At 43.0% G+C, this 15,102-nt stretch overlaps 2 protein-coding genes across 2 annotated transcripts; both read left to right on the forward strand.

Annotated features, from left to right (window-relative positions):
• The first annotated feature begins 7,978 nt into the window (after positions 1 to 7,978).
• LOC309498383 (C-X-C motif chemokine 11-6-like) lies at positions 7,979 to 9,023 on the forward strand. Its single transcript, XM_082169090.1, has 4 exons — positions 7,979 to 8,111; positions 8,221 to 8,347; positions 8,451 to 8,540; positions 8,688 to 9,023. Exons 1-4 carry the CDS (start codon positions 8,054 to 8,056, stop codon positions 8,749 to 8,751), a joined length of 339 nt encoding a protein of 112 aa, XP_082025216.1. The 5' UTR covers positions 7,979 to 8,053; the 3' UTR covers positions 8,752 to 9,023.
• A 4,424-nt stretch (positions 9,024 to 13,447) lies between these two features.
• LOC309498753 (C-X-C motif chemokine 11-6-like) lies at positions 13,448 to 14,556 on the forward strand. The gene is made up of 4 exons (XM_082169660.1): positions 13,448 to 13,591; positions 13,701 to 13,827; positions 13,931 to 14,017; positions 14,179 to 14,556. The coding sequence occupies exons 1-4, from the start codon at positions 13,534 to 13,536 to the stop codon at positions 14,270 to 14,272; spliced, it is 366 nt and encodes a 121-aa protein (XP_082025786.1). The 5' UTR covers positions 13,448 to 13,533; the 3' UTR covers positions 14,273 to 14,556.
• Positions 14,557 to 15,102: the final 546 nt, after the last annotated feature.

Genomic DNA, 15,102 nt, shown 5'->3' on the forward strand with positions numbered 1-15,102 from the left:
TTAACATGGTAAAGGGCTCATTCTATCCATTTTTGCTAATTTTGGCCTTCATGAACATAATTGTTTTTACATAATCAAATGGAAGAGACACAATGCAACTCTAAACTCAATTGTGTATTTCAGATGCTGTCATGTATCATAACCTCATCATCTGGAGAGAGAAACTGCCACTCAGAATACACACATAATGAAGGACGTAAAGTCATCATAGGGGATTGTGAAGATATTTCACTGGAACTTGGTCTTCATTACATCTACATCGTGTTCAATGTCAATTGTTATTTATTAATGTATTCAGCTAACAACTGTTATTAGAGCACTGTCATTTTTGCTACAATCTGCCATGTCAATAAAAAATAAAGTACATGAACAACACTGAATAAAACAATAAGTAAAATTTACTTAATTTTTGAACATCCAAGGCCGGTTGGATACTGCCAAATTCTCTGAAACGCCTTTGGAGATGGCTTATGTTATAGAGAAATGAACATTCAATTCACCGGCAACAGCTCTGGTGAACATTCCTGCAGTCAGCATGCCAATTGCACGCTCCCTCAAAACTTGCGACATCTGTGGCATTGTGCTGTGTGATAAAACTGCACATTTTAGAGTGGCCTTTTATTGTGGCCAGCCTAAGGCACACCTGTGCAATAATCATGCTGTCTAATCAGCATCTTGATATGCCATACCTGTGAGGTGGATGGATTATCTCGGCAAACGAAAAGTGCTCAGATTTAGACAGATTTGTGAACACTATTTGAGAGAAATAGGCTTTTTGTGTACATAGAAAAAGTCTTAGATCTTTGAGCTCAGCTCATGAAAAATGGGGGCAAAAACAAAAGTGTTGCATTTATAATTTTGTTCAGTGTATATATATATATATAGAGAGAGAGAGAGAGAGAGAGAGAGAGAGAGAGAGAGAGAGAGAGAGAGAGAGAGAGAGAGAGAGAGAGAGAGAGAGAGAGAGAGAGAGAGAGAGAGAGGCTATAACTGAGCTATCCTCAGTTTGTCATGGTCGTTCACTACATGTGTATGAACTTACCCGACTCATTCTTCATTTGTGCCTACTTGCCATCATCATGCTATCCTCTCTTCCAGTCATCGAGCATCTGAAATACAAAGAGCTCTGTTCAGTTAAAGGGATAGTTCACCCAAAACTGAAAATTAGCCAATGATTTACTCGTTTTACTAGTTATTTTACTTTATAAAGTTTTAAATATGGATATTTTTCTTACACAAACGCATCGCTTCACTTCAGAAGCCCTTTATTAACCCCCTGGAGGTTTGTGGAGTTCGTTTATGATGGATTGATGCACTTTTATGGACAGGAACAACCATTCACTGCCATTATAAAGCTTGTAAGAGCCAGGACATTTTTTATAACTCATAAAACGTACTCGGTTACTAACGTAACCTCGGTTCTCTCTAGAGAGAGGAACGAGTACTGCGTAGAATACGCTAGGGGAAAATCCTTTTCCACGAGAATACTGAAGCCAAAAAAATTATCCTTTAATTTTGTATTAATGTAAAACGCGTTGCGGCAGCATACAGACATAGGCGAGGCAGCTCGCGCGCCTATTGGCTGGTCTGCTGGCAACTGCTTAAGCCTATCGAGCGAGACCTAGAGTGACGTCAGACCCAATGAGGGCGCTTCGCGCCCTCTGCGTCACGTCCCGCCGAGACGGGCGTCGCTTAGGTCTATAAATACCGCTCGCAGGCATTATTTCTCTGGTTTTTCATAGTTTTTCGAAGCAACCAGAGCGCGTGCAGGCACGGCAGGATACGCAGTACTCGTTCCTCTCTCTAGAGAGAACCGAGGTTACGTTAGTAACCGAGTACGTTCTCTTACGAGAGATACTCTCGTACTGCGTAGAATACGCTAGGGGAACCTACTGTAAAACGCTGTGCGTGCTGGGATCTGATACCATAGACTCAAGGGCGACAGCCCGGAGTTCATACAGTACATAATCACCCAGGGGACTCACAGGGAATCCTGGAAGAGAGGGGGGTTAGCCACTATCTTCCTTATAGCAGCATAGAGCAAGGATTGCAATACTCAATAGCTGCATAACTGACAGCGCCAGTTATGAGATTTTGGCCATACTAGACCGACAGTAGTCTGGCCTGTAGTGCGGGAACCTCTAGGTTGTAAAACCTTATAAATGTAGACGGAGAGGCCCAGCCTGCCGCCATACAAATATCTTGCAAGGCAATCCCACTTGACCATGCCCACGATGAAGCCATGCTTCTCGTGGAGTGCGCTTTGACACCCAGCGGGCACTGCATGCCCTTGGTTGTGTAAGCTAGCGCTATTGCGTCCACTACCCATCTGGATAGGGTCTGTTTCGAAGCGGCTAGTCCCTTAGAACGCCCGCTGAACGAAACAAAGAGCTGCTCCGTCTGTCTGAAAACAGACGAGCGAGACACATAAGCTCTTAACGCCCTGACTGGGCAAAGGGAGCTTTCGTCCATATTTCCTTCAGTGACCGGCAGGGCAGACAGGGAAATGACCTGTGCTCTGAACGGTGTATTGAGGGATTTAGGAACATAACCGTGCTTAGGTTTGAGTATAACTCTAGAGTCATTCGGCCCAAATTCCATGCACGTCGCGCTTACTGAGAGCGCGTGTAAGTCCCCTATGCGCTTCACTGAAGCGAGAGCCAGAAGAAACGCCGTCTTGAAAGACAGGTGTTTAAGATCAATCTCCTGCAAGGGCTCAAATGGATGACCTTTCATGGCTTCCAGTACCGTAGAAAGGTCCCATATAGGGACTGTGGGAGGTCTGGGAGGATTCAGTCTCTTAGCTCCTCGAAGGAAGCGAATGACTGAATCGTTCCTTCCAATAGACTGGCCGAGCGTGGTCGAAGAGAACACTGCTATGGCCGCTACATAGACTTTGAGCGTGGAAGGGGACCTGCCCTTATCCAACAGCTCCTGTAGGAAGGAGAGAACCTCCGTCACTCCGCAATGCAGGGGTGACACACCACGAGCTGTGCACCAGCTAGAGAACACTGACCATTTTGAGGCATAGAGACGTCGCGTAGACGGAGCTCTGGCCTGTGTGATAGTGTTTAACACTCCCTGTGGGAGGTCAGCGGGTACCCGTTGATGGCCCACATATGGAGGGACCACAGCTCTGGGTGAGGATGCCAAATCGAGCCGTTGGCTTGAGAGAGGAGATCCCTCCTCAGAGGCACTGGCCACGGGGCGGTGCTCGCTAACTGCATCGCAATTGGGAACCAAGGTTGGCTCATCCAAAGTGGGGCTACAAGCAGCACTGAGCATCCTTCTTCCCTGACCCGTTCTACCACCTGAGTCAGGAGGGAGACGGGGGGAAAAGCGTAGAGAGGACGGCGAGGCCACTCGTGGGTCAGCGCGTCCTTGCTCTTCGAGAAAAATTCAGGACAGTGAGCGTTTTCTTGAGACGCGAACAGGTCTACTTCCGCTCTGCCGAATTTCTTCCACAGCAGCTGGACTGTCTGTGGGTGCAAAGACCATTCTCCTGTCGGAACCTGGTTCCTGGACAGTCTGTCTGGTCCTATATTTAGGAGCCCTGGCACGTGCGCTGCTCTCAGCGAGAGCAGGTTGCTGCGGGCCCATATCAGGAGGCACCTGGTTAGCCTGTACAGAGTCAGGGACCTGAGGCCGCCCTGGCGATTTATGTAGGACACCACTGAGACGTTGTCTGAACGTATTAGCACGTGGTGTCCCTTTATGAGGGGACAAAAGCGCGTGAGCGCTTTGCTCACTGCCAACATTTCGAGGCAGTTGATATGTAAGAGCTTCTCCTGCTTTGACCATTGGCCAAAAAGCGGTCTGCCCTCGAGCAGCGCTCCCCATCCCGAGGTGGATGCGTCCGTGGACACCACCATCACTCTCGAGGAAGTCCCCAGGCTTACACCTGATTGGTACCAGTCTTTTGCCTCCCAAGGTTTCAAAGCTGCAATGCATGCTTGATTGACCTTGACGCGAAGCCGACCGGAGGCCCACGCTGTGCGTGGTACTCTCTTTCTGAGCCAGAACTGCAGTGGGCGCATGCGCAGAAGGCCCAACTGGAGAACTGAAGATGCTGAGGCCATCAGACCGAGCATCCTTTGAAAGGCTTTGAGAGGGACTATCGCGCCGCAGCGGAACGAGCCGGCTGCGCGCCGAATGTCCAGTGTGCGCTGAGATGACAGGCGTGCTGTCATTAGCAGCGAGTTCAGCTCTATTCCCAGAAAAGATATAATCTGTCTGGGGAAAAGCGAGCTCTTTTCCCAGTTCACTGCGAGACCGAGATTCTCGAGGTGATAGAGTAAAATGGTCCTGCGCTCTACGAGCTCTGAGTGAGATTGGGCTAGAATCAGCCAGTCGTCCAGATAGTTCAGCACTCGTATGCCCCGTAATCTGAGGGGTGCGAGCGCTGCGTCCATGCACTTCGTAAATGTACGGGGTGCCAGGGACAAGCCGAAAGGCAGGACTGTGTACTGATATGCCTGGCACTCGAAGGCGAATCTCAAAAATCGCCTGTGACGTGACGCTATCTGTATTTGAAAATACGCGTCCTTTAGATCTATTGACACAAACCAGTCCCCCTGGCGGACGTGCGCGAGGATTTTTCTGGTTGTGAGCATCCTGAACTGGCGCTTCATAAGCGCTCTGTTCAGCTGCCGCAGATCTAGTATGGGTCTGAGACCCCCGTCTTTCTTGGGCACCAGGAAGTATCTGCTGTAAAGCCCCCCTTCGCTTTGAGCTTGAGATAGGGGTTCTATAGCCCCTTTGCTCAACAGTTTCAAAATCTCGTCTCGAAGTAGATGAGCTACTTTCGATTCTACCGTGGTCTCGACGCGCGCCATGAAGCGGCGAGGGCGTCGGCGAAACTGCAGCGAATAGCCTTCTTTTATGATGTTCAGCACCCATCTCGAAACCCCGGGAAGCTTTTCCCACGCAGGTGCGCGAGTAGCTAGGGGCTGGATGCGAAGCACGCTCTGATCGGCTCGCGATACAGCGGCTTTTGTGTGCTGTGACATAAGCGTCGCGCTCATGACATCTGAGGCAGGGGGCGCGCTGATAACAGCGGGCAGAATGCCCGCGCTCGACTCCTCCGCAGTGTTTAGCTGAGAGGAGGAGGGCTGGGCTAGTTTCATGTCTGTGTGTGGGCGTGGGCGCAGAGCAGCGGGCACATACACCACACATGTGGGAAGTAGCGTTTGTGGGCACTGGGTAGTGGGCACTTTTGCTACATTTGAAGCGCAATCGATCTGAGTCGATTTTATGTGCGCGGGCCCTGTGTGAAGGGCTGTGCTTGTGTGTAGGAATGGGCACTGAGTAGTGGGCATTTTTTCTACACATGAAACACCGTCGGCCGTGGCCGGGACACCAGAAAATACACTCTTTAAGGGATTTATCTGGGTAGCCGTAAAAACGGCTTTTGTGTGCAGGCAAGCGGGTAATGGAACCGGCTTGTTGGCTGCTAAATACGCTGGACCAGTCACATTTCCTGGAACTGGACGAGCGGCAAGCTTTGGTGGAAGTCCGGCCGCAGCGGGACTTGGACACCGTCGCTTTCCTAGGCGTGCTAGGACGATTTCGGGGCCTCTGGCTTCAACGCAATCTTCTGCCGCGGGCCACGCGGGGCGGGGCGGCGGCCGGATGAGGTCGCCTGGGTCGCTTTCTGCACCTCAGCGAACCTATCGGCGAAATCTTTGACCGAGGTTCCGAAGAGGCCGGCAGGGGAAAGCGGCGCGTCGAGGAACGCGGTGCGTTCTGACTCAGTCATGTCAGAGAGCGTAAGCCACAGATGTCTCTCAGACACGGTGAGCGAGGCCATGCTCCGTCCAATGGCCTGTGCTGCTGACTTGGTGGCGCGAAGAGCGAAGTCTGTAGCGCTCCTCAAGTCCGGCACGCAGATTGCGTCAGGTCCTCTCTCGTCCAGCTGGCGGAGGAGATCGGCCTGGTATATCTGGAGCGTGGCCATGGTGTGCAACGCTGACGCGGCCTGCCCGGCGGCGGAGAAAGCGCGGCGGAGCAGGGCTGACGTCGTGCGGCAGGCTTTTGAGGGCAGCGCCATCTTAGCACGCCGTCCAGCAGAGGGCGGGCATAAGTGCGCTGCAATAGCCTCTTCGACCGGCGGTAGGGAGTGGTAGCCTCTGTTCTTTGCGTCGTCGACAGCGGAGAACGCCAAAGAGACAGAGGATCGTGTCCTGGCCGAAAAAGGGGAGCCCCAAGACTTAGCGACTTCTTCATGAAGCTCAGGAAGAAAAGGCGCTGGCTTGGATGCAGGTGAAACGCGCTCCCCAGGCAGGAAGTAGCCGTCCAGCCGGTTGTGAGCAGGCTGCTCAGGCGTAATCCACTCGAGGCCGAGGCTCGCCGTGGCCTGAGTGAGCACGCGCATGAGCTCCGCCTCAATGCTCGCTCTCTTTCCCGTAGAAGCACGGGTAGGGGGGGCGGGATCCTCAGAGCTCGCCCAATCCTCACTGCCTGATGCTATGAGAGAGCAGGAATCCCCCTCTCGTAGCAGCGCGTCGATCTCATCAGCGTCATCGACAGAAGCGGCGGCAGACCGCGGCCGCTGTCCGTCCGGAAGTGAAGCTGATGAAACCGGAGAAGCAGGCGGGCGCACCGGCGAGCTATGACGGCTGAGAGAGGGCTCCGGGATTCGCTGAGCGCAGCGCTTTTTACGGCGCGGCACAACAGCAGGTGTGGGCGCAGTCTCGTTGAACAGTGCCAAGCGAGTCCTCAGAGTCGCTAATGGCAACAGCTCGCAGTGATGGCAGCCGCCATCAGCGAGCACGAGAGCTGCATGTTCTTGACCCAGGCAGGAAGCGCAGATGACATGGCGGTCCCCGTCGCTGAGTGTGGCTTTGCACGAGCCACAAGCAGGCATCTTGAAAAAGACGCAGCTCTTTTAGACAGTGTGAGTCGCGCCGGCGAACACACACACACAGTGCAATAAAGGATATGGGCGCTGGATAGCGCAGCAGGAAGGCGATGAAGGCGGCGCGGCCAGCAGCTTCGTCGACTCGTCCCGCTGAGGTGCTTCTTCAACAGCGCGGCTTCTTCTCGGATCCAGCGATGTGAGTTGCTTCGCTGAAGGATGAAAAATCAGAGAAATAATGCCTGCGAGCGGTATTTATAGACCTAAGCCACGCCCGTCTCGGCGGGACGTGACGCAGAGGGCGCGAAGCGCCCTCATTGGGTCTGACGTCACTCTAGGTCTCGCTCGATAGGCTTAAGCAGTTGCCAGCAGACCAGCCAATAGGCGCGCGAGCTGCCTCGCCTATGTCTGTATGCTGCCGCAACGCGTTTTACATTAATACAAAATTAAAGGATAATTTTTTTGGCTTCAGTATTCTCGTGGAAAAGGATTTTCCCCTAGCGTATTCTACGCAGTACGAGAGTATCTCTCGTAAGAGAACTCTGATTGCATTCGTCTGAAATAAGAATGTCATATACACCTAGGATGACTTGAAGGTGAGTAAATCATGGGGTAATTAAAATTTTTGGGTGAACTATTCCTTTAAGTCTGCCATTTTACCTGCCAGCAACTTTGTGCCATACAGGACTGCATTCCTGTTCTCTGTCCCTCTATTACATGACAGTTTTGATTCATTAAAAGTTATATTGCAAGAGATTGCGTTGATAGTTTATTAGTGTGATAGTGTATTTTCTATCTTTCACTGTTTTGATATACCTTAATTTGTGCACTAAATATAGAGATTGTGAAGTGCTTAAAAACAGCTAATAAAAGCCATCAAATTAAATCAGTTATCATGTTTGACATGCCTGAACTTGCAGTGTTTATATTCTAATAGTCTAATATTACTCCCACCAAAACATAATTAAAATGAATATTTCAGTCTGTTTATGCAATATTTACGTCCTCATTTATGTAAATTTCACGCACTTCTGAGAAATCACAACTAAAAAGGAGAGGAAGCTGGAGTAGTGGGGGAAAAAACGAGAACAAAAACTGAGGGGAAACCCCTGGTCCTAGAGTATTTAAATGAGCTCTGAATGCCTTCGGTCATAATCTCACTGACCCAGACAAGCACAGTTCATCAAGAACAAGACAATGAAGACTATTGCAGCTTTTGTTCTTCTTGCCTGCCTGATTGCTGTAGGAGTGAAAGGTGAGTTTGATCTCTGAGAGTTATAGATCAAAATTATTCAGCATATCTTGTATCTTTGATTATGGTGATGTTCTGCAGCTAATACACTGTAATGAAATTTCTTTTCCAGGGCAGGAAAGGTCTTCAAAGGGCAGGTGCTTCTGTGCAGACAAAGGTGCAAACATGGTTTTAGTGAAGAACATCGAGAAGGTTGAGATCATCCCTCCAAGTCCATCTTGTCGCAAACATGAGATTATGTAAGCATAGCCTACATTTGTATGCATTCATTTATTTAAATTTTCATCAACTCCACAAACTCTCCTGAGTAAGATTCAGCTCACCACTTTTGTCGTTTCACAGTGTCACTCTGAAGAATGGTGCAGGACAGAAATGTATGAATCCTGAGTCAAAATTCACTAAAAATGTCATAATAAAGGCTCTTGAAAAGAGGTAAGAATATCTGCTTTAAGTTTATTTACTTATCATTTACATATTCAATACACAGACATAAACTCATCTGGCAGAGGGAGACGCATAGCAATTAACTAAATTAATTAACACAATTATATTAAATTAACTTTTTTTCTGATTTTGCAGGAACCAGCAGTCTGTGCCACTGAAGAACATCCTAACACCATCAGCACCAACATCCTTCAAATGACTTCATAGACTTCATGTGTATTCATACACTGCCTAAATAAGTTGGAATTCAATTTAGAAAAAATAACTTAAAATATTTAGTAATGCCTAAGCTGATTAAATTATTTTTATGTGAGCACTGCGTTGTAAAAAGCCTTAATTATTTTTATTTTTTTTCACAAACATATTTTCATAAGACCTGTGTCATATGTACAGTCCTTTTTTAAATTTGATGTATGATTTTATTTTCACTGTCCTCAAAGAAGTGTTAAATAAAAGCTTTTCATCTATGAATTACATCTTCTGACTTCTTTCAGAGCTCTTGCATTCTGAGATTCTGAATAAAAATGCATATGATGCTTTATGATAAACAATAGTTCCAAAGGAATCACTAAAACATCACACAATTCAATAAAGCTTTCAAGATTACTATTGAAAACATTGTTTCACAAATACATTTTAGTGCATTTAGTTAAGGCTAAATTGACTGGATTTAATGTTCCTGTCTCAGTTATAAGCTGCAGTTTATGACTGATCAGGGCTGCGTTTCCCAAAAGCATTGTGAGCCTAGTTGATCGTAGAACAAATTGCCACCAATGGTCTCTATGATCAATTTAGGCTTACGATGCTATTGGTAAACCCAGCCCTTGCTGGTAGAAAGACTTTTGTCAGTGAAATCTAATGGACATTTATTAGTTATATTAAACAAAAGTTTGACATGAATAAATAAATGTAGATAATTCTACATAATAGGGTTTACAAGGTTTATGTACAGTATAGGTATCATTTTATAATGTAGGGTTTACAAGGCCACATACACATATGTAAAGTGATATATATACTGTATATGTATATATATATGTATATATATATATATATATATATATATATATACACACACACACACATATACTGTATATATTTCAACTACCATATATGTCAACTGCCACATTTTTTTCTTTATATTAAGTTGGACATAAGCATGTCCAATTTAATTTTCATACATACTTGTGTATACTTGTGTAGAATGATATATCTCAACTGATTGATTGCTTGTACAATTACAAAAAAACTAAACTATATTTTTCGACTCGCTCTAATCTGCTTATTGCGACTATAAGTCATGAAGATATTAAGATATTATAAACATTAATATCATGATTTTCTGTAAAGCTGATTTGAAACAATGTAAGAAGCATTATACAAATAAATTTGACTTGACTTGATAAATCAACTGAAAAAGCCACATTCCCCATTTTACTCACATTAAAACCAAATCTACACATAAAGATACTTCCAATAGTGATCAAAGGAAGCTGTAAAAGCTCCTCTCATAAACATGGGAACTTCCACTCCGGCTGTTGTTGCTTTTTGCAAATCCTCATTACGAATTGAAGAAAAAAATTTCACCAATTTGTCTCTCTTGAAAACGGTAGAGGAGGTGGTCACTCATTATCTGCTCTATCCTTCAAACAGATCATCATTAGTTCTTTGATAGCTTATTTATGACGACGGTTCATATTTCATCAAACAGAATGTGATGAAAAGAGTGAACAGTGAGTACTGTTCAAATAAACAACAAAGTATGTGTTCGTTGTTATTTTCAGTGTATCATTACAGCGGGCGATGAGGACCCATACCAGCATTGCTATACAGTATATTTATATATTGCTATAATATTTATATATATTACTAAAATAAAATTATACAAGTAGTTATACCAGTCTTACACCAGTTTTTCCCCACATTGATGTAATTTGTGCATGTTAGCCTTTCCAAATTTCAATAAATCACTGTTTTCATCAGTATAGAGACTTTTCAAATAGAACATGCAATGTAAAGTAAAGGGGTAATGAGACCGTGACCGACCTCTATTGAAAAAGAAGTGGTGGATCTGTGTGGTTTGTGGTTTACATCACATTCAGCTATCGGCATGAAGCCACAAGCTGATACTCAAACCAACAGCACACTGTAGTTCAATATACAATGAGTTATTATTGAGTGACGTACATTTTTGACACAATATTTTCAGTTTCTTTTCGAACAAAGTTCAAAACGAAGCCACACGGAATTAAATGTGACACTTCTCAGAGCGGCATTTTGCTAGTGAATGAGTTGAACAGTTGTTGAATAATTGACAGACAAATCAAATAGCATTATCCCAGTCAAAGAGACACCTCTGAATTACATTATAATTCTATGAATCTTAAAAATGGCTATATTTTTTTATGGACTATTAGGGGTGTCAAAATAACCCCAATTCAGACTGAATGATTCTGCTCAATGAAGAATAATGAAGATGCTTGTGTACAATTTATAAAAGATGAATATCTGTCTGGCCATCAGAGATTTTTGTATGGAGAAAAACATTGGGGTCATGATCTTTCGATAGTATCACATCATATCATGAGTGAATGTTAGCACCATTCATTGTTTGCTTTTGGCATCTGGTAGTGTTTGGACTATGGAAATAGTGAAGTGACGTCAGACTTAAAAAGCAGATTGTGACCTATATCCAAGTGAAATGGCTTATTGAACAAAGAAAAAAGGAGGGTCAGGACTTGATTTTGTCCATTAAGAATTGGTTGGATGGTTGTGGATTGTTATTGCTGTGATCTCATGTGAGTGACAGGTTGATCCTGCCCTCGTGCCAAACACATCATCAGAGAAGAGAAGAGATGTCGCTGCAAGAGGGAGGGAAGTTATTTTGATTAAAGATTAAGAGTTCATGAATTTTAAAAGAAAATTACGATACGCACGGATAAATCACAAATAAAACACAAACTTTGGTTGACAGTTCAATTGATTGTGTGAGAGTCAAATTCTGATTGTTTTCTGAACAGACATCCACAATTCCAACAGTAAAAGACAGGAATACAAGTGTTAATTGAGTTTGAGGAGAACTAACTCCATAACAACACAAAATATGGACCACGACTGGTTACTTAAAATCTTGGTTTAGTTAATAGAAACTGCATACAGTTCATTGAATGTATTTATGGCGCAAACAGTAACTCGTATAATGAAAATAAAAAGTAACTGTATATTATACTGTTCATGCATGATCACTCTATTTTCACAAAGATAAGTATTCAGCCGAAGTGCCATTTCCAGATTTCACAAGACTTTCAGTTTCTCCTTCATTTTCATCAGCATGATTGTGACATAACATGGCTTCAACACAATGTCTATATAAAGAAAAAGGTAGTGAAAACACTTGATGATGTTCCAGTGAAATGAGAAATTTTGTGTAATGCCCTGATTTTGTTTATGTCTCAAACTATTTGGTATTTCTACATTTTAACTCTGATCAATCACTTAATTTCATCATTAGAACATTTTCATTATTCAAATATTAAAAAATCTGAAAACAAAAGTTATTTGCTATATATTTAAACTGTATATGGCATAAGCCAGACATTTTTAAACTTAAATGCTGAAGGTTTGGTTTATGTAAAGTTATCCTGAAACATATTTGGCTCACCAAGCATGTGTCATTTGAATAATCCAGGAGTGCTTATAGAATAAATATAGAAGCTTTACTGGACACTTTTATCAAACATTACAATGTGTTGCACCTGGACTGATGTCATCAGTGATGTTTCCTGGGGTCATCATCGGGTGTTTCGGATCTTTACAGTCAGACACTCTCACCGAAGTGACCCAGCTGCCTCCTTGGCAGACTTTATGCCCCTTGGTGTACTGGCCCCATTGCAACCCAGCATCTTAAAGGCCCTGCAGAGAGACTGGGCTGCAAACCCTCTGTATCGCCTCAATAGGCTCAGAGCCTCGCAAATAGGTTACTTCAACACTCTTGTACCAGACAAACAACACATTTATCCTCAATATTTATGTTCTTCAACTTTTCACAATCATGTCTGACAAATATTGTTTACACCGAGGACTTTTCTGAAAGAGGTTGTGAAAATGTTTGACCATCTTCCACAGAAAACGCGTTTTGTCCCACATCCTATTTTGTGGTTACTTAATGCCTTTATAAAATATCTCCAACATCCACAAGCACACCAGCAAAACCAGTGGGTGTTAACCACAATTTGTGATTTATTTATTAATTTCACTGTACAAAAAGAGGATGCACTTTCATCGAGGGTAAATATTTGTACATTTTAGAAAGCTTAGGGTTATTAACTACCAGATTACCAGGATTCAGTCAGATTTAATCCATAGAAAATGTTGGTTGCTTCTTGCCTACCACTGTGTGTTTTACCTTTATTCTTTCAAACAATGGGTCATTAGTCTGCTCCATTATATATTTTGCTTCATTAAAAGTTACTGTATATTGCAAAAGATTGTGTTGATAAATAGTTTAATTGTGCATTTTCTATCTTTCTCTGTATTGTTACCTTAATTTGTGCACACAATATAAGAGACTGTGATGTGCTTAAAAACAACCTTTAAAAGCCATCAAAATCAGTCAATTACCATGCCCTAACTTTCAGTGTCTAATAGTACTCCCACCATTACATAATTAACATCAAAATTAATTAAAATCAATATTTCAGTCTAAGCAATATTTACTTCCTCATTCATGGAAAGCTCAAAAGTGCCTTAAATCAAAGCTTCTTTTTTTTCCCAAGATGGTTTAGGAGGTGCTTCCGAGAAATCACAATAAAAAGAGAAAAAGGGGAGGAAGCTGAATAGTGAAAAAAAAGAAGAAAAAAAAAAAAAACGAGAACAAAAACTGAGGGGAAACCCCTGGTCCTAGAGTATTTAAATGAGCTCTGAATGCCTTCAGTCATAATCTCACTGACCCAGACAAGCACAGTTCATCAAGAACAAGACAATGAAGACTATTGCAGCTTTTGTTCTTCTTGCCTGCCTGATTGCTGTAGGAGTGAAAGGTGAGTTTGATCTCTGAGAGTTATAGATCAAAATCATTCAGCATATCTTGTATCTTTGATTATGGTGATGTTCTGCAGCTAATACACTGTAATGAAATTTCTTTTCCAGGGCAGGAAAGGTCTTCAAAGGGCAGGTGCTTCTGTGCAGACAAAGGTGCAAACATGGTTTTAGTGAAGAACATCGAGAAGGTTGAGATCATCCCTCCAAGTCCATCTTGTCGCAAACATGAGATTATGTAAGCATAGCCTACATTTGTATGCATTCATTTATTTAAATGTTCATCAACTCCACAAAGTCTCCTGAGTAAGATTCAGCTCATCGCTTTTGTCATTTCACAGTGTCACTCTGAAGAATGGTGCAGGACAGAAATGCATGAATCCGGAGTCAAAATTTACTAAAAATATCATAAAGGCTCTTGAAAAGAGGTGAGAATATCTGCTTTAAGTTTATTTACTTATCCTTCTTATATTCAATACAAAGACACAAATTCCTCTGGCAGAGGGAGACACATGGCAATTAACTAAATGAATTAATTCATGAGAAAATAAAAGTAAATTAAGCTAAATGAATTGTTTCTGTTTTACAGGAGCCAACAGTCTGTGCCACACACTACAACTGTCACTGTGCCACTGAAGAACATCCTGACATCAACACCATCAGCACCAACATCCTTTAAATGACTTCATAGACTTCACTGGAGATCAATTTAAAAAATAAATAGATCTTAAAATATCAAAATATTCCAAACATTTCCTAATGCCTAAGATGATTAAATTATTATTATTATTTTTAATCTGAGCACTTGGTTGTAAATAGCTTTAAAGATTGTTGTTGTTTTTTCACAAAAATATTTTCATAAGACCACTGAACAATGTGTCATATGTACAGTCTTTTTATAATTTAATGTATGATTTTATTTTCATTGTCCACAAAGAAGTGTTAAATAAAGCTTTTTATCTACGAATTACATCTTCTGACTTCTTTTAGAGTAGTTCTTGTATTCTGAGATTCTGAATAAAAATGCATATGATGCTACATTTATGATAAGCAATAGTTCCACAGGAATCACTAAAACATCACAAAACTCAATAAAGCTTTCAAGATTGTTACTATTGAAAACATTGTTTCACAAATACATTTTAAGTGAATAGTTTAGACTAAATTGACAGGACTTAATAATGTTCCTGCCTCAGTAAGCTGATTGATCTGGCTGGTAGAAAGATTTTTACATTTAACTTACATGACTTACAAACGAGAACAATAGAAGCAATCAAATCAGCAAAAGAGTGAGTAAAAGAGTAAGTGCTGTGGCAAGTCCCAGTTAGTCTAGCAAAGTGCACATTTTTAAATTATGTTTTATTAAAGTTCGGGAGGAGCACGTTCAGATAATTGAACCCTTCAATGATTCCTGCCAAAGAGAAATGGACAGGGGGGCAGGGTTTCATAAAATATTGAAGCTTCCCTGGGCGCCGCCATTGATTAACGGACCATCACCTGCTGTTAGCATGCC

This window comes from Leuciscus leuciscus (assembly GCF_965113295.1).
Source record: "Leuciscus leuciscus genome assembly, chromosome: 5".
NCBI lineage: Eukaryota > Metazoa > Chordata > Actinopteri > Cypriniformes > Leuciscidae > Leuciscus > Leuciscus leuciscus.

Bases quoted from the DNA above. Each gene is read 5' to 3' on its own strand.
- LOC309498383 (XM_082169090.1), top strand. From the start codon at position 8,054: ATGAAGACTATTGCAGCTTTTGTTCTTCTTGCCTGCCTGATTGCTGTA. The intron at 8,348-8,450 runs GTAAGCATAGCC...GTCGTTTCACAG, and splicing joins TGTCGCAAACATGAGATTAT to TGTCACTCTGAAGAATGGTG. The intron at 8,541-8,687 runs GTAAGAATATCT...CTGATTTTGCAG, and splicing joins ATAAAGGCTCTTGAAAAGAG to GAACCAGCAGTCTGTGCCAC.
- LOC309498753 (XM_082169660.1), top strand. From the start codon at position 13,534: ATGAAGACTATTGCAGCTTTTGTTCTTCTTGCCTGCCTGATTGCTGTA. The intron at 13,828-13,930 runs GTAAGCATAGCC...GTCATTTCACAG, and splicing joins TGTCGCAAACATGAGATTAT to TGTCACTCTGAAGAATGGTG. The intron at 14,018-14,178 runs GTGAGAATATCT...TCTGTTTTACAG, and splicing joins ATAAAGGCTCTTGAAAAGAG to GAGCCAACAGTCTGTGCCAC.